The sequence below is a fragment of the Macaca mulatta genome, chromosome 2 (assembly GCF_049350105.2).
Source record: "Macaca mulatta isolate MMU2019108-1 chromosome 2, T2T-MMU8v2.0, whole genome shotgun sequence".
Classification (NCBI taxonomy): Eukaryota; Metazoa; Chordata; class Mammalia; order Primates; family Cercopithecidae; genus Macaca; species Macaca mulatta.
Window position 1 is genome coordinate 5,415,152 of NC_133407.1, and position 20,524 is coordinate 5,435,675.

The 20,524-nt window shown below is 41.5% G+C and overlaps 1 protein-coding gene and 1 long non-coding RNA gene across 3 annotated transcripts in view; one reads left to right on the top strand and one right to left on the bottom strand.

The window, feature by feature from the left end:
• The window catches only part of ATP13A5 (ATPase 13A5), a 115,273-nt gene that overhangs the window by 39,514 nt on the left and 55,235 nt on the right, over positions 1-20,524 (top strand). Inside the window, exons 8-12 of the mRNA XM_001095224.5 lie at positions 733-805; positions 1,749-1,877; positions 7,469-7,639; positions 8,653-8,810; positions 11,448-11,636. Of these exons, the coding sequence (XP_001095224.3) occupies positions 733-805; positions 1,749-1,877; positions 7,469-7,639; positions 8,653-8,810; positions 11,448-11,636 (720 nt within the window). The remainder of the gene's footprint in view (positions 1-732; positions 806-1,748; positions 1,878-7,468; positions 7,640-8,652; positions 8,811-11,447; positions 11,637-20,524) is intronic.
• LOC114676203 (uncharacterized) lies at positions 1,160-19,963 on the bottom strand. 2 transcript variants are annotated; one of them, XR_003727041.2, is made up of 3 exons: positions 19,873-19,963; positions 7,481-7,612; positions 1,160-4,399 (listed from the first exon to the last, which is right to left on the bottom strand). It is a non-coding gene; the product is annotated as an uncharacterized LOC114676203 (long non-coding RNA). The 2 variants fall into 2 exon arrangements; XR_013413488.1 differs by lacking the exon at positions 1,160-4,399 and having other exon boundaries at positions 5,390-7,612.

Sequence of the window (20,524 nt, forward strand, 5' to 3'; positions counted from 1 at the left end):
CTTTGGTTTGTTAAAGCGAACTAAATACGGCCTGAGAAGGACTCCGTACTTCTATATTTGACTCCTTGTGGGCCAACCTTAACCTAACTTAATAGTTAGACAAGATTGAAAACCTGACTTAGGAGTATGCGTCTGAAACAATACCTGAGTCTTGGCCAATCTTCAGCGACTCCTACAGCAGCCATACTTCCACCACTCATACACTGCTGAGGGCTCAAACTGTTCAAATGAGGCAAACGCCAACCTGTAACCAGTCCAGTTGTTTCTGTACCTCACTTCTGATTTCTGTAGTCATTTCCCTTCTTTGTTCTACAAATTTATTCTGACCATCAGGCATCCCTGGAGTCTCTCTGAATCTGCTGTGGTTCTGGCGGCTGCCTGATTTATGAATTACCTTTTTTTTTTCTTCCTCAATTAAACTCCTGTTAAATTTAATTTGCGTAAAGTTTCTTTTAACAGGTTCCTTGGCTTAGGTCCTTGAGGCAGTGGCTGTGCATTATTTTTTTTTGGGGAGTGAGATAGCATTAAACTAATGAGCATATTTGCTGCTGCACGTAGCAGGTCAGATGAGGTAGGGGTTGGAGCAGGGAAGCTGAAGCATCAAAAGAAGTTGAGTCCTTTGCCCAGAGTCACTTTAGCTGTGACAGCTGGCCTGGTATTTACTGTGTTGAGAACATGTGGTTTTCAGAATATGAACTATCTAATATTTAAATGTTAACTTTTACTTGGTAGCAATCAGTTAAGCTGCATAACCTCGTGGAGGACCACAACAAAGTCCAGGTTACAATCATTGTAAAAGACAAAGGTAAGTGACACGTTAGGCCATCTTCAGCATCTTAATATTTCACAGGGGAATTGGTCTCATTTGTCCTTAATTATTAGCCAAGGAGAAAAAGTCTTTTCTGACTGAACCCAGAACTGGGATGAGGGTAAGGCAAAGAAGGCCTCTAAGATAGAAAATTTAACGAGGCAAGATCATGCCAGTGCTGACCCCACAGCTGCAGGGCCCTGAGAACAAGTGCCTCATTAAATTTTGTACACTAGACATCTTGCTTGCCTTATCCTCACCCAAGCCTTTATTCAGTCATTCTTACCCAATGTCTGGGTTCCTTCAATTTCCCTCTCCCCTTCATATGTCACTCATTTGAATAACACTGGGTAAACCTTCTTAAGGTTCCTTTATTTCCCAATCTAACTATCCCAAACAGACCCTGCATCACACAATTTGAACTGCCATCTGGAACCTAGGCCTGAATGGGGCTTTTAGATAGCTGTCTGGACACTTGGCATCTGCTGTGAGCTAGCCAGAGGTGGCGTGGCTGTGGCTTTTTGTAAGGAGCGAGGAGCTGCACCCTGGGACAGCAGAAGTTATTTGGGCAATTTACGTAAGGCCTCAATCCAAGAAGACCAAGTGTACCGCGGGAATCGGAAACCCAGATGAGAGCAAACAGCAGGAAGCTGCACTTCTGCTCTGCCCAGTGTCCTTGTGTATCTGCTGTGGGCAAAGCACACCGGGTACTAGGATTAAGATGGGATCTTGTTGCTTAGCTAATCCTTTTCTGAGTCCCAGGAACCAATTTCCTAATCCTGATTCTTTTGGAATTTTCAATGGACCAAAAAGGGGCTTCAACAGTTGAACAGGTAGGGTAGCTCTTGGCCAACAGGTCGATAAGGATTCTTAGTTGCTTTCATTCTTAAGTAAAAACAGGAAAAGGTCAGCTCTTCATGGAGACTTTGCTTTGGTGTAGGTTTGGAGGAGCTGGAATCCCGTCTCTTGGTTCCCGGAGACATTCTTATTCTTCCAGGAAAACTTTCATTGCCATGTGATGCTGTTTTGATTGATGGAAGCTGCGTGGTGAATGAAGGCATGCTTACAGGTAGGCAGTTGTCATGGAGCTTCCTCTTCTCTGTCTGATATCGAATCAGATCAACATATTCTTACCTACCTTATACCAGACCCTTGCTAAGATATTCGGAGATAGATGAGGGAGACATAGCCAGCTTTTGCATTTATATGGGGACACACACACGTGATATACACAAACAGAAATGTTTAACTATAAGAATTAAGTCACAGTAAATGTGAAATGAACACAAATGTTTACTATGCCATGTGATTAATTGACCAATGAGTGGGGTGAATAGGATGCTTTGGGTTCAGAAGAGGATGAGAGCACTACACAGTTTGAAACACAATCTCTTGATAAATGTGAGAATGGTTTATACACATGTACAAAAGAGACACAACCTTGAAAACCATGACTCCCACAGTTGGAAGGGCATAGAAGTTTTATCCAACCCTGCACTCTATAGATAGAAAACTACTGAGGCCAAGGTTTCACTGGAAAGGAGTCTGAGTTGAACCTTCGGGCAAAGACAATCTCACATTTCTGTTCTTTAGATTTATATTCCTGTTGATCTTACTGAGCAGAAACTAATCTTCTAGTTATAGCTCAGGCAGTCCTAGTTCTCATCTGTACTTTGTTAAGTCTACTTGAATTTGTGTAATTAGTAAGACACTACTTATAAAATATTCTTTAGGCAAAAAATTAAAATACACAGCACATTGTAATGAGAGAAGAGACTATACAGCAACACAAAAACACAAACTATTTGTCTTTCACGCTTACAGACTGTTCAGTTTTTCCATTTCCAAATGGTATAAAGATAGGGAAAATGTTTTAACATGACTTAAATGTAGTAAGAGTTCATTATCTATCCCTAAATTGTTCAACACAAGCAGCTTTTACATTAAAATTGGTCTGCTTAACTCAAAATTGAGATAAGAAAATGTAGTAAACATCAATATGTTCAGAATAATTACAAAATACTCCTTTAATGTGTTGAAATGTGTCCTATAATGATAGTGATGAGGATTTGCATACTGATCATATCTTTTACCCAGAATGTTGCCATAGTATCCAACCTATAAACCTCAAGCCCAAGGAAAACTGTCCTCACGCAAACACAGCAGCTGCCTCACACCTCCCAGCAGCCTGACAATGAAGAATGGCTTCTCTCATTGGTAACAGAGAGTGTGGCAGTGAGCAAACATGGGGAGGAAACACAGAAAGTCTCATTGCCCTTGGGCTGCCCTCTCTGCTTTCACTGGCAGGGGTGCACAGAACTTGCCTTGATTCCCAGGAAAACTCAGAGAGTTCCAGAGAAATAGAAATGACAAACAACGCTGCCTTTCAACAAATGTGCAAAATGGACCCAAAATGGCCTTAAATGACAAGTGGCTTCTTCTAGTTTCCCTTTTTGGAAAAATGAAGTCATCAGCACTAATATCTGTGTAACTTAAGTACTGACAGAGGCCAGTTTCAGAGACAGACACATGAAGCAAAAATACATTATTTCTTTTTTGTTAACTTATTCAGAAAGATCTAAATCCCAGTATGGTCTAAATACTTTACTGCACAGCCTACATAGATCCTCCCACTCATGTACATATTTGTGGAAAGGATCTTGATTAAACAATCAGAGGATTAAGGTAAGATTCCTGAAACTGAAAATGTATTCCTGGGGAATTTGTCCACAAATATGACTCAGGTATTTCTTCCCTATGTACGAAATGGTCCTTTGCATAGATAGAAGTCTTTATTTATGTAAGAATAAAAATATCATTCCTAGCATCTCTATAGCAACTTACATTTTATAAATAACTTTTATATCTCACTTCATCATGACATAAAACAAATTAGACTAGGAGCTGTTAGGATACCACAAATGAGGAGAGTGAGGTAAAAAGACCAGAGATACTCAGCTAGCAAGTGGAAGGATCAGAATTGGAGGTGGCATTTGCTCCCAAATGTAAAGGACCGTAGGCATGAGAAGGATAATTCTAAGCTGGATGAGGCTGCGTCACCTTCCTGCCTCCTCACCTTTCCCTCTCTACTTGGTATTGCCATCAATAGTACCCACTTTCTGGTAAGATCTTCTCCTCCTGGTCTCCTTAGCCTTATGCTATTGTCATAAATTCAGCTGTGCAAGAAGTTTACCTTTATTTTATAACTACACTTAATTTTTATGTTGGCTCCAAATTTTGCCATCCTTAAAAGTGTCCAGTGTGAATATCTAATATGAGTCAGACAGTTGTCCCCATCAGTTAGGTGGTCTTCCTCACCCTTGTCTGACTGTCCTAAGATGTGCAAGACATCAGGGAGAGGGGTCCGATTGAGGGCAGCTCTTCTTCCTGCTGCTCTCACTCCACTCTGAGCTGTCTGAGGCCTATCTACCTGGACAGGGAGGCAGATCCTGGTGCCGTTTGCGCTGCTTCCATAACCTTATCGCATGTTCCCATGTTCTACTGTGGTGCACACCTCTTCTCTCAGGGACACACAACATCTGAGTCCTTTTGAATTCTCTTCCAACTCCCAGTACAAGGACTTTGGTTTAGCTAGAAATGCAGTAGAGGAAAGGTGTGGTGAGCAGAAAAACTTTGTTCTTAATCTCAGGTAGTCTCTACAATCCATGATCAAACTCATGAAGGACTTAAAAAACTCAAAAGCCAGTGATCAACTTCCCCGTCCTTTTCTTCTGCCATCTTTCCTGAAACAATGATCACCTTCAAAATCTAGCTCCTCTCAAATGGGAAGAGTCTGGAGACAACAGGGAATCTCATTGGGAGGGGTGTTTATTAATATTTAGAAATTATCTCTTAGCACTAGAGCTTTTTTTCTTAGCTCGCATGTATATTAGGCATTGTGCTAACATTTTACATATACTATTTCATTCAATCAGCAACTCTATTAGAATGGGCAAATCTGAGGCCCAGAAAGGGTAAGTAATTTGCCTAAGGTCACACAGCTTAAAAGTGGCACAGCTAAGATTTGGATTTGTTTGTGAATTCGCTCATTCTACAGATATTTATTAGCCCCTACTATGGAGCAGGAACTCTACAGGTGACATAGAGGTGAGCAAGGCAGATAAGATTTCTGCCCTCGTGAAGCTGATATTCTAGTGACGGAGACAGAAAATATGAAAGTATACAAATGACACAGAATTTTCAACAGTTATAAGTTATATGAAGAAAATAGACGATATCTATTGTCTTAATAAATTTAATGCCTTAAATACAGGCGTTTTGTCCCCAGAACCTATGCTTGTAATCAGTGTTTCCTCATTCTCTTAGGGATAATTATGGCGAAGAGGGGTGGCATGCACTCTGACACAATCCCCTTCCCTCTTCTTCTCTTCATTAAGTTGCTGATTGATTTGAGATGTATGTGGGGGAAGCGTGCAGTGACCTGAGTTGGACATGCAGGGATTTCCCTATGTGATGATCTCACGTTGATATTCTGTCACACAAGCTTATCATCAGTTAAGGTCCAATCTTTTTCTCTCTTCCTTTGATCCTTTCTTCTTCTCTTTTTAATCATCCTCCTTCTCCCTTTTCTTTTACTTATTTGTTCATCCATTTATTCAATAAAAGCTCAGAAATGCCTACTATGGTAAGCACTGTGTTGCGTATTGGTGTCACCAAGTTAAATGAGAAATGGTCTCTGGTTTCAAAACATTTACAGTCTAATGGTTCTAGAGCTATAAATTAAAAGGACTTGGAATTTCAAACACTGTCACCATGAGGAGGCATCTTGATCCTTGTGGACAAGGGAGAGAACCTCCACTTGACAGCACAGGGAGCCAACTGTACGGTTGATGATGAGCGATGATAGTTCTTCCCTCTAAAACTCTCTTCGGCTGCCTTGCACCCCACATCTTTTGCAGATGAATCATCCTTTCTTGGGCTCCCCAGAAAGGCCAAAACATGAGACTTCTTATTAACATGCAAATAGCATAAAAGAGACTTGAAAACCATCTTTCTGTAAAATCATCTGACTGTTGTCTCTGGAGCAAATTATCTGCAAATGACTTCCATTTCTGATCAATACGTGACTGCCTCCAGTTTCACTGGTTTTGTGTGCAGAAAACGGTTTACTGATGTTAGCCTAAGTATATATTGTGGATTAATATTCTGTGATTCAAAAGCCAAAAAAAGGAAATGATCTGTAAGTATTTGCCTATTACAAAGGCTGCTTTCAAAATAATATAATACCATAATTTAGAGATTTGTCAAAACATTCTAACCCTTCTATGAAGCCATTTAGAATGCAATCGATAAATCTACACAATGGATGAATATCATAATTGTTTTAAAGAAAATGGTATAGTTCGGAACAATACTTGGCTAAAATAATTTTTTGAAAAATATTCAAGATTGCTAGTAACAATTTTATAGCTTCTTGCACCTTAGCGTGTAAAAAATACATCATGGCAGAAAATGAATTTTGAAAAACCAATCATAGACAAACTTGGGTGTTTTTATTTAATCTGTGCATTTGAAAAAACTATGTATTTTGAACCTATTACATATCACTAGGAAAACGAAGAGTATACCAATTTATATCTGTCAAAGTTCTTGTTCCCAGTTATTACCTAGAAAGAGAGACAAGACCTAAATTTGTGTAACTATGATTGATATAATACTATTTCCAAATTAGAAATATGACGTTATCTTGCTAATTGAACATTTAGTAAAAGACTGATGGAATTTTAAATTCATTCTAATATTAAATCTGGGAGCCAAAAAGTATTATGAACATCTTTATTTTGTCTCTGAAATGTATCCTTTTTGAACTCTGTGCTCATTTCTTTGTACCTTAAATATTCTGTCTTATAGCCACCAGGGAAAGGAAAAAAAATTGCTACCTGCTAAGAATGGGGGTCAATGAAAGGAAATGCAAGTGGCCTAGTTGAGCTGGAGTTTGTGCAGGGGAATGACAGGCAATGATGTTTGAATCGTGGTAGGCTTTGACAATTTAGCAGGACAGTTTGGGCTTTCTTCAGTAGTGGCAATGGAAAAGCCTAAGGATTTGGGGCAAAAAAATGGGATAATAAAAGTGGGGCTTGGATGGGCTCTATCTGAAAATGATGTGGAATAACTACTATTTTCTCACCTTGCTCCATGAGCTTATGAGGGCAAGATTTCTGTCTCTCTTGTTGTTCATCATTATTCCTAGCACCTAGCACAGTTCCTGAAACAGAATAAGCACCTAAAAATAGTTGAATGATTGATTGAACAAATGAAGAAATGAGTGAATACAAAGCAAACAGTAATTACTGTTCGCGTGCTGGAAAGCTCCTTCATTGCCTAAAGTAGCGCTGGGCTGAATGAATTCTTGGGAGAATGATTAAGTATTCAGCTAAAATAAGCTGCCTTTAAAATTGTGACAACAAACCATGCAGGCCAGGTATAGGATAGTAGGCAGATCTAATCTAAATATTTGCAATAGAATCAAGTCTACCATTGCTTGTACCACCAGCATCTCTATGAACAGTCATCTGACTCATGGGATGGGCATTAAGACCGGATTAGTTGTAGTTTGTATCATTTCTTGAAACCGGTATGCACCAGTTCTAACTAACTACCCGAGCTTTCATAGATTCAACAAAATACAATCCTCTGTAGGAGAAAGTATACCTGTTACAAAGACACCGTTGCCCCAGATGGAGAACACCATGCCTTGGAAATGTCACAGTTTGGAAGATTATCGGAAACACGTCCTCTTCTGTGGAACAGAAGTTATCCAGGTCAAGCCCTCTGGGCAGGGGCCTGTAAGAGCAGTCGTTTTGCAAACAGGTTAGTGGATTTCACTTTTGTAAGCTTAATTCATGCTTGAATATGGGGAGAGTTGGATTAGGGAAATTTAGTTTAGGATTATGGAGTTTGCCACATTCTGGTAGGTAACAACACGGTTTTTTCTAAACTGACCCTTATTATTGTAAAGTGTTACTATTTTTAATTAAATGGTTTATTGTTAAAACCCTTCTATGTAATGAAGGGTATGTGTAGGTGAAGTAAAATTTGTCAAAGGTAAAACTATGCTCTTCTTTTTGCTTGCGACCACATGCTGCTTCTGTCTCCCTTGACACCTCCTCTGAGTGATTACCAAAAAACAATTTCAGCCACTATGACTGAGGACTTTTTTCCTTTCACAGAGTTGCTTGCTAGGCCATAGGTCAAACTCACTAGTAAAGAACTCCACCTGGGTGCCCTATAGACAAATTAAATGAATCTGAAAGTATTCATCCTCCTGTATTGACTTTCTCTGTTAATATCATCACCATCGTGCTGGTCTCTTAATAACATCTCTAACTCCTCTCGTTTCCCATACCAAATGTGGCACCAAATCTGGATGATTCTGCAAACGCTTCCTGAGTCCCAGTCTTTTACATGACATGACACAATGAAGGCCTCCTATGACCGGGTCCCAGCTCTCTGTTCTAACCTCTGACCTGTGTTTCTGCCACCCGACTTATTCACAGACACAAAATACACTTTACACTGCGATACCTGTATGCTTTAGTTTGGTTTATGAGTAGTTGTTCTAGCTGATTTTTTAAAATTAAAAATATCAAGTTTTTTAAAATGTTCAAACTAGTTAGCAGGCACTAGATACTAGGGCATCGCTCAGCCTGTGGCCTACATGGAAGCTCATGGTTACAAATCATGAAAACCACCTGAATACTTATAAAATGATTAGGTAACAGGTTAGAGGAAACTCTACTCTTCCTCAAAGGCAGTAAAGCCATTTTTAGGAGACCAAGTGTCCATCAAGCAGCCTTACTTGATCTATGACTATCTTTACATAGGTTACAATACAGCCAAAGGGGACTTAGTGAGATCCATCCTGTACCCCCGGCCTCTGAACTTCAAACTATACAGCGATGCCTTCAAGTTCATGGTGTTCCTGGCCTGCCTTGGTGTCATGGGTTTTTTCTATGCCCTAGGGGTATATGCGTACCATGGAGTAAGTACTGGGGGTGAGGCTTTTCAATAGTATAGCTTCTGCAAAGAGCTTGACCTAACTCAGAGGGCTGGATTAGGTTACATCTTGATCCTATCATTCTATGAATCATTACTGTCCAGAAGAGCTTCTTAGCAGATTTTGCCTAGTTTGGCCCCAGTGTTTAGGTAATACCTAAAACACTACGCAATCAGTGGGTTTCTCATGTGTTCTGGTTAGGGTCTGAAATGAAATGAAATTTCCACTTTTACGGAGCTGGTACCGCATGAGATACCGACCTCCCTTTAAGCTACAGGGTGTCAGGTTTCATTTGGATGCCCCTCATCATAGCTTGGTGGCTAGGGAGGGAACGGTTGTCACTAAAGACCTCTGAGGTCCTTTCTGGTCCTGAGAGTCTGATGTTGCTGTGAACCACGCAGTCTCTATGTAAGAAAGTCTGGGATCATAATAGTGTGAGCTGGTGGGGAGGAAGAGAACATTGTGAATAAAACATCCAAACAGGTGAAAAACTGTGTGAGTGGCTTAATTACAATGTCCAAATTGGTGGCATCAATTCGTGTGTGTGTGTGTGAGAGAGAGAGAGAGAGAGAGGTGGGAAGTGAATATTGGTGGGCAAAGACATAGTTACAAGAATTTCAGGGCAATGTTCACGCCAAAACTTAACTGCTGAGTAGTTATTTCAATCTGAAATCGCTCCCAGGGAGCATTTCTGGGTCAAGAGAGGCCCACGATGGGGCCTATGAAGAGCTAGGCAGAATGTCAAGGTCACTGGGGCTGGAATTTGAGGGAGTATGCCAATTTAATCTGGGGAGCTGGAGCACTGGGCAGAAAAGCAGGAAAAAACCTCATGGAAGCCCTGGCAGTGTTTAAGAACAAGGTTTCCTGGGAAGAGCTTAACATCCAATACACACTGAGGCAACAAGACTAAAAATCCCAGACCCCACCTTCTTATGGGTCAGAGCCTGTGGCTCTGTTGGCTGCCTCTATCTGCACTGGTTCAGGGTTAGACAAGGCTGAGTCCTTGGGTCAAAACTCTTCTGTGTCTGTGGTTGGGAAAAGGAGGGAGTAATGAATGTTGTGATAAATTGATATTGGGCAAAAGATGTCCCCAGCAGACATTGCTACTGAACTTGAATCCCATGTTTCCAATAATTTTCCAATAATTAAAAAAGTATTTATGGTTAAAATGATGGTTAATTGAACAAAAACATAGGTAAGGTTCTAGAGGGTAGAATCATTAATATCTAGAGCATGTGAGGAAAACGAAACAGTCAATCAACCCTGTGATTTGACCTTATCCCCGACCTTAACTGTGTGAGCCTCCTCTGCAGACCGGCTGTATTAGTCTATTTTCACGCTGCTAATAAAGCCACACCTGAGACTGGGTAATTTATAAAGAGGTTTAATGGACTCAGAGTTCCACATGGCTGGGGAGGCCTCACAGTCATGGTTGGAAGGCAAAGGAGAAACAGAACATGTTGTCCATGGTGGCAGGCAAGAGAGCTTTTGCAGGGGAACTCCCATTTATAAACTGTCAGATTTCATGAGACTTCTTCAGAATCACAAGCTCATTACGGGCGAAACCACCCCCATGATTCAGTTACCTCCCACTGGGTCCCTCTCACGACAGGTGGGAATGAAGGGAGCTACAATTCAAGATGAGGTTTGGGTCAGGACACAGCCAAACCATATCACCAGCCAGGGATCCTGAGTTCACAAAATTGACTTGATAATAAAACACGTTGGTCATGGATTTGTACCCTGGAGTCAGACAGAATAGGATTCAGATTTTTGTCATTTACCTAGTATGTGGCCTTAGGAAAATTATTTAATTGTTAAAACCTCAGTTTCCTTACCTGACAGATGGAGAAAATAATAGCATTTACGTCATAAGGTTGTTATAGAGAGCAACTAAATAATATATGTAGCCTAATACATTTCCTGCTCCAGAATTAGTATCCAGTGAGAGCAAGCTAATTTTATATTGGCTTCTCTGTAGTTAATAATATATGCTGAGATCTTGGCATGATCTTGGTCCTAGTTTTTAATTATACTGCCATCTATTCAATCTATGTACTGAGCACCTCCTCTGTGCTAAATCTCGCGCCAGGCTCTGTATCTAGAGATCAATAAGGTAGATTCAAAGATGAATAAGCCATAGCTGCTCCACCCAAGGAGTTTGTAGGCTAGTGGGGCAGAGAGATTCATAAGCCAACAGTCAGGCTTGGGCAGAGGGAATGGTAAGTAGAGGGAAACAGAGCCAGGACAGGGGATGGTGGACTGGGAGTAGGGATCAAAGGTCTCCTTTGCTCTGCAGTAGGAGACAATGTGCTCGTCCCTTTGGCACAGCCAAGAGAATACTCAGCCTCACCAAGAGAGCCAACTCACTGTGAATATTCAGAGCATGTCTCTAGAGCTCCCATGCTGTTGTAGGAGCAAGGTGCTAGGAAGGGTGCCAGTCTCCTGTGCTGTGTTATCCAGAGCTCCCATGGTGTTGTAGGAGCAAGGTGCTAGGAAGGGTGCCGGTCTCCTGTGCTGTGTTATCCAGAGCTCCCATGCTGTTGTAGGGGCAAGGTGCTAGGAAGGGTGCCAGTCTCCTGCGCTGTGTTATCCTGTATGAAAATGTCTCTCCTCTCCCAGGTCCCTCCAAAAGATACTGTGACCATGGCCCTGATCCTCCTCACCACGACTGTCCCTCCAGTGCTGCCGGCTGCCCTGACCATAGGCAACGTGTATGCTCAGAAGAGACTGAAGAAAAAGAAAATCTTCTGTATCTCCCCACAGAGAATCAACATGTGTGGGCAAATAAACCTCGTGTGCTTTGACAAAGTATGATCCAGACTTCCCAGGTTTAACGTTAATGATTTCAAGGCACGGTGGAGCTGTGAAGAACCTCAGAAAATGTCTAGTCCAGTGTTCCCATTTTACAGATGGGAATGTTGAGGCCAGAGAATGTCACAGAGTGAGCTAGTGCAAGGTCTCATTCCAGGAGCCTGCTCTGCTGACTCTTAAAGTTAGCAGCTTAGCCATCACATTATGGTTTTTTTTCTTTGTGACACTTAATAATTTGTGTGCCTGGTTTGTGGTTTTTTAAAACCATCTCTTACTATAGTCACTTCTTAGACTGACTGACTTTTTCAGGCAAAAACATATGAGGAACGTTTCTGTTTCCTGGAATGTTTTGTCCAGAAGAGAAGTGAATGTTTCCTCTCTCCTCCTCTGCTTCTTTTAAGGAAAAGAAGGAAGGAAACAAGGACCCTGTCTTGCCCCTTTGCTCCTCCAGGGCTTGTGACTCCAGGCGAGGTTGTCTCTGTGCTTAGGGACCTGGAAAGGTGGCAGAGGAGGAGCATATGCCACATGGGGAAGACTGTGGTTGCCACGCAGGTCCTGATACCCCCCATGACGTGAGTCTCCTGTGGGGAATCTGGAGGACTTCAGCATTAGCTGCCTGCTGTTTGGATCCTGCCCTCAGCTTGGACAGGCCAGTTTAACTGCTGTAAAGCGGTGGGCCTGGCTGGGTCCCTCTTGTCTTCAGTTCATGTGCATTTGAATAATTGATTAGGGTTTTTGCCATTTTTTGGCAGAGAGCCACTGCTGTGTACAGTGCTGGTAGAAAGTCTCATAATGAGTCATTCCTAGCCCTTGAGAAGCTTCTAGTCTAGCTGAGAAAGCAGGAAAATGGGAGTGTAGACGGCGATCATGCTGTGAGATGTGTGTTTAACAGAGGTCTGAGGAAAGCATGGGGCACAGTTACCTGCCACAGTTGGAGGCCACCTTTGAGCTGCAGCCTCGGTTGTTAGACAGAATAATCCCCGGGCTCAGAGCTGAGCAGCTGGGAAGCACAGGGGTACAAGGGGCCCACCGCATGTGGGGAGCCGAGGACTGTGGGGTGTGGCTAGAATATGGGCTGGTAGGTAGAAAATGAAGCTGGGCTGAGGGCAATTGTTAAGGGTCTCATACGCCATGCTAAGGAGTAGGTCCTTGTCTTGAAGTAGAATAGGAGCCTTTGTTTTTTAAGAAGACTGGTGACATTTCTATAGGTGTTTTCTATCCCACCAAGGGCAACTGGTGAGATGGGATGGAAGGGAGATGAGAATGAAGAAAGAGGCCATCTGGGAACAACAGAAGAGATCATTGCTTGTCCCAGACAAAGAGGACAAGAATGGAGAGTAGAAGGCCAATGGGAGTGACTCCAATGAGTAGACTTGACCAGGCTTGGTCCCCAGGTGAAAGGGGTATATCTCTTAGGTTACGTCAGTTCTCTTTCTGTTTGTATTTTGTTTGGCAAAGAGAGTTCTCGATCACCACCAGTCAAGAACCAACAAGGTTTACTTCATTTTAGATTCAGGGCCAAATAACACTCCCTTGGAAGTTCTCTAATAGGGATTCCTGTTACTTCCTCATGAGCCTCACTGGTGTCTAGAATACAAGAGGGAGACTTATGAAATATGTTCATTACATATTCATCTATTTCTAAAATTAATTTTTCCAGAGGCTGTTCATTTTATTTCCTGTATAAAACCTCTCCCTCCACATCCTCATGTCCTCACCTGCCAGGCTGTCTGTGAGGCTGCTTTTAGGTGTCCTTGGTCAAACGCTGCAGGGCATGATCACACGTGACAGTGCAAAAAGCTCGATTGAAATTTGGCAAAATGAGACATCTAACCCAGAATTTGGTACTAAGTCTTCGTGTGATTTTTTTTTTTTTTTTTTTTTTTTGTGAGAGGGAGTCTTGCTCTGTTTCCAGGCTGGAGTGCAGTGGCGCAATCTCGGCTCACTACAACCTCCACTTCCTGGGTTCAAGCGATTCTCCTGCCTCAGTCTCCTGAGTAGCTGGGACTACAGGCGCCTGCCATGATGCCCAGTTAATTTTTGTATTTTTAGTAGAGATGGGGTTTCACCATGCTGGCCAGGATGGTCTCGATCTCTTGACCTCGTGATCCGCGCGCCTTGGCCTCCCAAAGTGCTGGAATTACAGGTGTGAACCACCGCATCCAGCCTGTCTCTGTGTTACTTTTTATTATTATTATTATTATACTTTAAGTTCTAGGGTACATGTGCACAATGTGCAGGTTTGTTACATATGTATACATGTGCCATGTTGGTGTGCTGCACCCATTAACTCGTCATTTACATTAGGTATATCTCCTAATGCTATCCTTCCCCCCTTCCCCCACCCCACGACAGGCCCCAGTGTGTGATGTTCCCCTTCCTGTGTCCAAGTGATCTCACTGTTCAATTCCCACCTATGAGTGAGAACATGTGGTGTTTGGTTTTCTGTCCTTGTGATAGTTTGCTGAGAATGATGGTTTCCAGATTCATCCATGTCCCTACAAAGGACATGAACGCATCCTTTTTTATGGCTACATAGTATTCCATGGTGTATATGTGCTGCATTTTCTTAATCCAGTCTATCATTGATGGACATTTGGGTTGGTTCCAAGTCTTTACTATTGTGAATAGTGCCACAATAAACACACATGTGCATGTGTCTTTATAGCAGCATGATTTATATTACTTTGGGTATATACCCAGTAATGGAATAGCTGGGTCAAATGGTATTCCTAGTTCTAGATTCTTGAGGAATCGCCACACTGCCTTCCACAATGGTTGAACTAGTTTACAGTCCCACCAACAGTGTAAAAGTGTTCCTATTTCTCCACGTCCTTTCCAGCACCTGTTGTTTCCTGACTTTTTAATGATCGCCATTCTAACTGGTATGAGATGGTATCTCATTGTCATTTTGATTTGCATTTCTCTGATAGCCAGTGATGTACATTTTTTTCATGTGTCTGTTGGCTGCATAAATGTCTTCTTTTGAGAAGTGTCTGTCCATATCCTTTGCCCACTTTTTGATGGGGTTGTTTTTTTCTTCTTGTAAGTTTGTTTGAGTTATTTGTAGATTCTGGATATTAGCCCTTTGTCAGATGAGTAGATTGCAAAAATTTTCTCCCATTCTGTAGGTTGCCTGTTCACTCTGATGGTAGTTTCTTTTGCTGTGCAGAAGCTCTTTAGTTTAATTAGATCCCATTTGTCAATTTTGGCTTTTGTTGCCATTGCTTTTGGTATTTTAGACATGAAGTGCTTGCCCATGCCTATGTCCTGAATGGTATTGCCTAGGTTTTCTTCTAGGGTTTTTATGGTTTTATGTCTAACATTTAAGTCTTTAATTCATTTTGAATTAATTTTTGTATAAGGTATAAGGAAGGGATCCAGTTTCAGCTTTCTACATATGGCTAGCCAGTTTTCCCAGAACTATTTATTAAATAGGAAATCCTTTCCCCATTTGTTGTTTTTGTCAGGTTTGTCAAAGATCAGATGGTTGTAGATGTGTGGTATTATTTCTGAGGGCTCTGTTCTATTCCATGGGTGTATATCTCTGTTTTGGTACCAGTACCATGCTGTTTTGGTTACTGTAGCCTTGTAGTATTGAAGTCAGGTAGCGTGATGCCTCCACCTTTGTTCTTTTGGCTTAGGATTGTCTTGGCACTGTGGGCACTTTTTTGGTTCCATATGAACTTTAAAGTAGTTTTTTTCCAATTCTGTGAAGAAAGTCATTGGTAGCTTTATGGGGATGGCATTGAATCTATAAATTATCTTGGCAGTATGGCCATTTTCATGATATTGATTCTTCCTATCCATGACAATGGAGTGTTCTTCCACTTGTTTGTGTCCTCTTTTATTTCGTTGAGTGGTGGTTTGTAGTTCTCCTTGAAGAGGTCCTTCACATCCCTTGTAGATTGGATTCCTAGATATTTTGTTCTCCTTGAAGCAATTGTGAATGGGAGTTCAGTCATGATTTGGCTCTCTGTTTGTCTGTTATTGATGTATAAGAATGCTTGTGATTTTTGCACATTGCTTTTGTATCCTGAGACTTTGCTGAAGTTGCTTATCAGCTTAAGGAGATTTTGGGCTGAGATGATGGGGTTTTCTAAATATACAATCATGTCATCTGCAAACAGAGACAATTTGACTTCCTCTTTTCCTAATTGAATACCCTTTATTTCTTTCTCCTGCCTGATTGCCCTGGCCAGAACTTCCAACACTATGTTGAATAGGAGTGGAGAGAGAGGGCATCCCTGTCTTGTGTCAGTTTTCAAAGGGAATGCTTCCTGTTTTTGCCCATTCAGTATGATATTGGCTGTGGGTTTGTCATAAATAGCTCTTATTATTTTGAGATACGTCCCATCAATACCTAATTTATTAAGATTTTTTAGCATGAAGGGCTGTTGAATTTTGTCAAAGGCCTTTTCTGCATCTATTGAGATAATTATGTGGTTTTTGTCATTGGTTCTGTTTATATGATGGATTATGTTTATTGATTTGCATATGTTAACCAGCCTTGCATCCCAGGGATGAAGCCCACTTGATTATGGTGGATAAGCTTTTTGATATGCTGCTGGATTCGGTTTGCCAGTATTTTATTGAGGATTTTTGCATCAATGTTCATCAGGGATATTGGTCTGAAATTCTCTTTTTTTATTGTGTCTCTGCCAGGCTTTGGTATCATGATGATGCTGGCCTCGTAAAATGAGTTAGGGAAGATTCCCTCTTTTTCTATTGATTGGAATAGTTTCAGAAGGAATGGTGCCAGCTCCTCCTTGTACCTCTGATAGAATTCAGCTGTGAATCCATCTGGTCCTGGACTTTTTTTGGTTGGTAGGCCATTAATTGCTGCCTCAATTTCAGAGTCTGTTGTTGGTCTCTTCAGGGATTCAACTTCTTCCTGGTTTAGTCTTGGAAGGGTGTATGTGTCCAGGAATTTATCCATTTCTTCTAGATTTTCTAGTTTATTTGCATAGAGGTGTTTATAGTACTCTCTGATTATAGTTTGTATTTCTTCAGGATCAGTGGTGATATCCCCTTTATCATTTTTTATTGTGTCTATTTGAGTCTTCTCTCTTTTCTTCTTTATTAGTCTTGCTAGTGGGCTATCAATTTTGTCAGTCTTTTCAAAAAAACAGCTCCTGGATTCATTGATTTTTTGAAGGTTTTTTTTGTATCTCTGTCTCCTTCAGTTCTGCTCTGATCTTAGTTATTTCTTGCCTTCTGCTAGCTTTTGAATGTGTTTGCTCTTGCTTCTCTAGTTCTTTTAATTGTGATGTTAAGGCACCAATTTTAGATCGTTCCTGCTTTCTCTTGTGGGCATTTAGTGCTATAAATTTCCCTCTACACACTGCTTTAAATGTGTCCCAGAGATTCTGGTATGTTGTGTCTTTGTCCTTATTGGTTTCAAAGAACATCTTTATTTCTGCCTTCATTTTGTTACGTACGCAGTAGTCATTCAGGAGCAGGTTGTTCAGTTTCCATGTAATTGAGCAGTTTGAGTGAGTTTCTTAATCCTGAGTTCTAGTTTAATTGCACTGTGGTCTGAGAGACAGTTTGTTATAATTTCTGTTCTTTTATATTTGCTGAGGAGTGCTTTACTTCCAACTATGTGGTCAATTTTGGAATAAGTGTGATGTGGTGCTGAGAAGAATGTATACTCTGTTGATTTGGGGTGGAGAGTTCTGTTGGTGGCTATTAGGTCCACTTGGTGCAGAGCTGAGTTCAGTTCCTGGAGAGCTGAGTTCAATTCCTAGATATCCTTGTTAACTTTCTGTCTTGTTGATCTGTCTAATGTTGACAGTGGGGTTTTAACGTCTCCCATTATTACTGTGTGGGAGTCTAAGTCTCTTTGTAGGTCTCTAAGGACTTCCTTTATGAATCTGGGTGCTCCTGTATTTGGTGCATATATATTTAGGATAGTTAGCTCTTCTTGTTGAATTGATCCCTTTACCATTATGTAATGGCCTTCTTTGTCTCTTTTGATCTTTGTTGTTTTAAAGTCTGTTTTATCAGAGACTAGGATAGCAACCCCTGCCTTTTTTTGTTTTCCATTTACTTGGTAGATTTTTCTCCATCCCTTTATTTTGAGCCTATGCGTGTGTCTGCATGAGAGACGGGTCTCTTGAAACAGCACACTGATGGGTCTTGACTCTTTATCCAATTTGCCAGTCTGTGTCTTTTAATTAGAGTATTTAGCCCATTTACATTTACGGTTAGTATTGTTGTGTGTGAATTTGATGCTGTCATTATGATGTTAGCTGGTTATTTTGCTCGTTAATTGATGTGGTTTCTTCCTAGCATTGATGGCCTTTACAATTTGGTATGTTTTTGCAGTGACTGGTACTGGTTGTTCCTTTCCATGTTTAGTGCTTCCTTCAGGAGCTCCTGTAGGGCAGGCCTGGTGGTGACAAAATCTCTCAGCATTTGCTTGTCTGTAAAGGATTTTATTTCTCCTTCACTTATTTAGCATAGTTTGACTGGATATGAAATTCTGGGTTGAAAATTCTTTTCTTTAAGAATGTTGAATGTTGGCCCCCACTCTCTTCTGGCTTATAGAGTTTCTGCCGAGAGATCCGCTGTTAGTCTGATGGGCTTGCCTTTGTGGGTAACCGACCTTTCTCTCTGGCTGCCCTTAATATTTTTTCCTTCATTTCAACTTTGGTGAATCTGACAATTATGTGTCTTGGAGTTGCTCTTCTCAAGGAGTATCTTTGTGGCGTTCTCTGTATTTCCTGAATTTGAACATTGGTCTGTCTTGCTAGGTTGGGGAAGTTCTCCTGGATAATATTCTGCAGAGTGTTTTCCAACTTGTTTCAGTTCTCCCCATCACTTTCAGGTACAGCAATCAGATGTAGATTTGGTCTTTTCACATAGTCCCATATTTCTTGGAGGCTTTGTTCATTTCTTTTTACTCTTTTTGCTCTAAACTTCTCTTCTCACTTCATTTCATTCATTTGATCTTCAATCACTGATACCCTTTATTCCAGTTGATCGAATCAGCTACTGAAGCTTGTGCATTCATCACGTAGTTCTCATGCCATGGTTTTCAGCTCCATCAGGTCATTTAAGGATTTCTCTATACTAGTTATTCTAGTTAGCCATTCATCTAATCTTTTGTCAAGGTTTTTAGCTTCTTTGCAATGAGTTCGAACTTCCTCCTTTAGCTCGGATAAGTTTGATCATCTGAAACCTTCTTCTTTCAACTCCTCAAAGTCATTCTCTGTCCCGCTTTGTTCCATTGCTGGCAAGGAGCTGCATTTGTTTGGAGGGGGAGATGTACTCTGACTTTTTGAATTTCCAGCTTTTCTGCACTGCTTTTTCCCCATCTTTGTGGTTTTATCTACCTTTGGTCTTTGATGATGGTGAGGTACAGATGGGGTTTTGGTGTGGGTGCCCTTTCTGTTTGTTAGTTTTCCTTCTAACAGTCAGGACCCTCAGCTGCAGGTCTGTTGGTGTTTGCTGGAAGTCCACTGCAGACCCTGTTTGCCTGGGTATCAGCAGTGGAGGCTGCAGAACAGCGAATATTGCTGAACAGCAAATTTTGCTGCCTGATTGTTCCTCTGGAAGCTTCATCTCAGAGGGGTACCCGGCCGTGTGGGGTGTGCCTCCTAATTTGGCTACTCGGTGGTCAGTGACCCACTTGAAGAGGCAGTCTGTCCATTCTCAGATCTCAAACTCCATGCTGGGAGAACCACTACTCTCTTCAAAGCTGTCAGACAGGGGCATTTAAGTCTGCAGAGGTTTCTGCTGCCTTTTGTTTGGCTGTGCCCTGCCCCCAGAGGTGGAGTCTACAGAGGCAGGCAGGCCTCCTTGAGCTAAGGTGGGCTCCACCAAGTTTGAGCTTCCCAGCTGATTTTTTTTTTACCTACTCAAGCCTTAGCAATGGCGGGTGCCCCTTCCCCAGCCTCGCTGCCACCTTGCAGTTTGATCTCAGACTGCTGTGCTAGTAATGAGCGAGGCTCCGTGGGTGTGGGACCCTCCCAGACAGGCATGGGATATAATCTCCTGGTGTGCTGTTTGCTAAGACTGTTGGAAAAGCGCAGTGTTAGGGTGTGATTTACCAGATTTTCCAGGTGCCGTCTGTCACAGCTTCCTTTGGCTTGTAAAGGGAATTCCCTGACCCCTTGTGCTTCCTGGGTGACGTGATGCCTCGCCCTGCTTTGGCTCATGCTCAGTGGGCTGCACCCACTGTCCTGCATCCACTGTTCGACAAGCCCCAGTGAGATGAACCCAGTACCTCAGTTGGAAATGCAGAAATCACCTGTCTTCTGTGTCGCTCACGCTGGGAGCTGGAGGCTGGAGCTCTTCCTATTCCCTCTGTGTGACCTTTTAAGAAAAGAAGATTCAACCACAATCATCTCTGAGTTTCTTTCCAGCTTTCACATTATAAAATTCTATTGCCATCATGTTGGGATAAAGCACTCTGCCATTAAGTGAATTTTCATCTAGTGTTATTTTCAGTTTTGGAGATATCTGTCACTGAGTTTCTGAGTCCATTTGCTCCCATATATATTTCTATTTTCTATTGGTTTGTTATAACTTCTATAAGACAAGTTCTTTCTTTTTATTCAATTCAGCCCAAGCCTGGGCTTGTATGTATGCTAAGAGGTTTTCTCTTTCTATCTGATTCCCCTTAGAACCTCAACTATAATTTCATTTTCTCTCTATTTATGGTTAGTTTTATTGTTTAGGGGTCATTTTCATAGAGAAATAACATAGTCTAATATCTGTTTTGCTGCAGTATCGTCTCTGCTTTCATGTTCAAAATATTGATGTTTAAAAACATCAGGAAAACATATCAGTTTGAATTAAGTTGCAAACTCTTTTTGAAATGCAACAACTTGTGGGGATTTGGAAATCAAACATGGTGGGGTCCTTTACAAAATGCG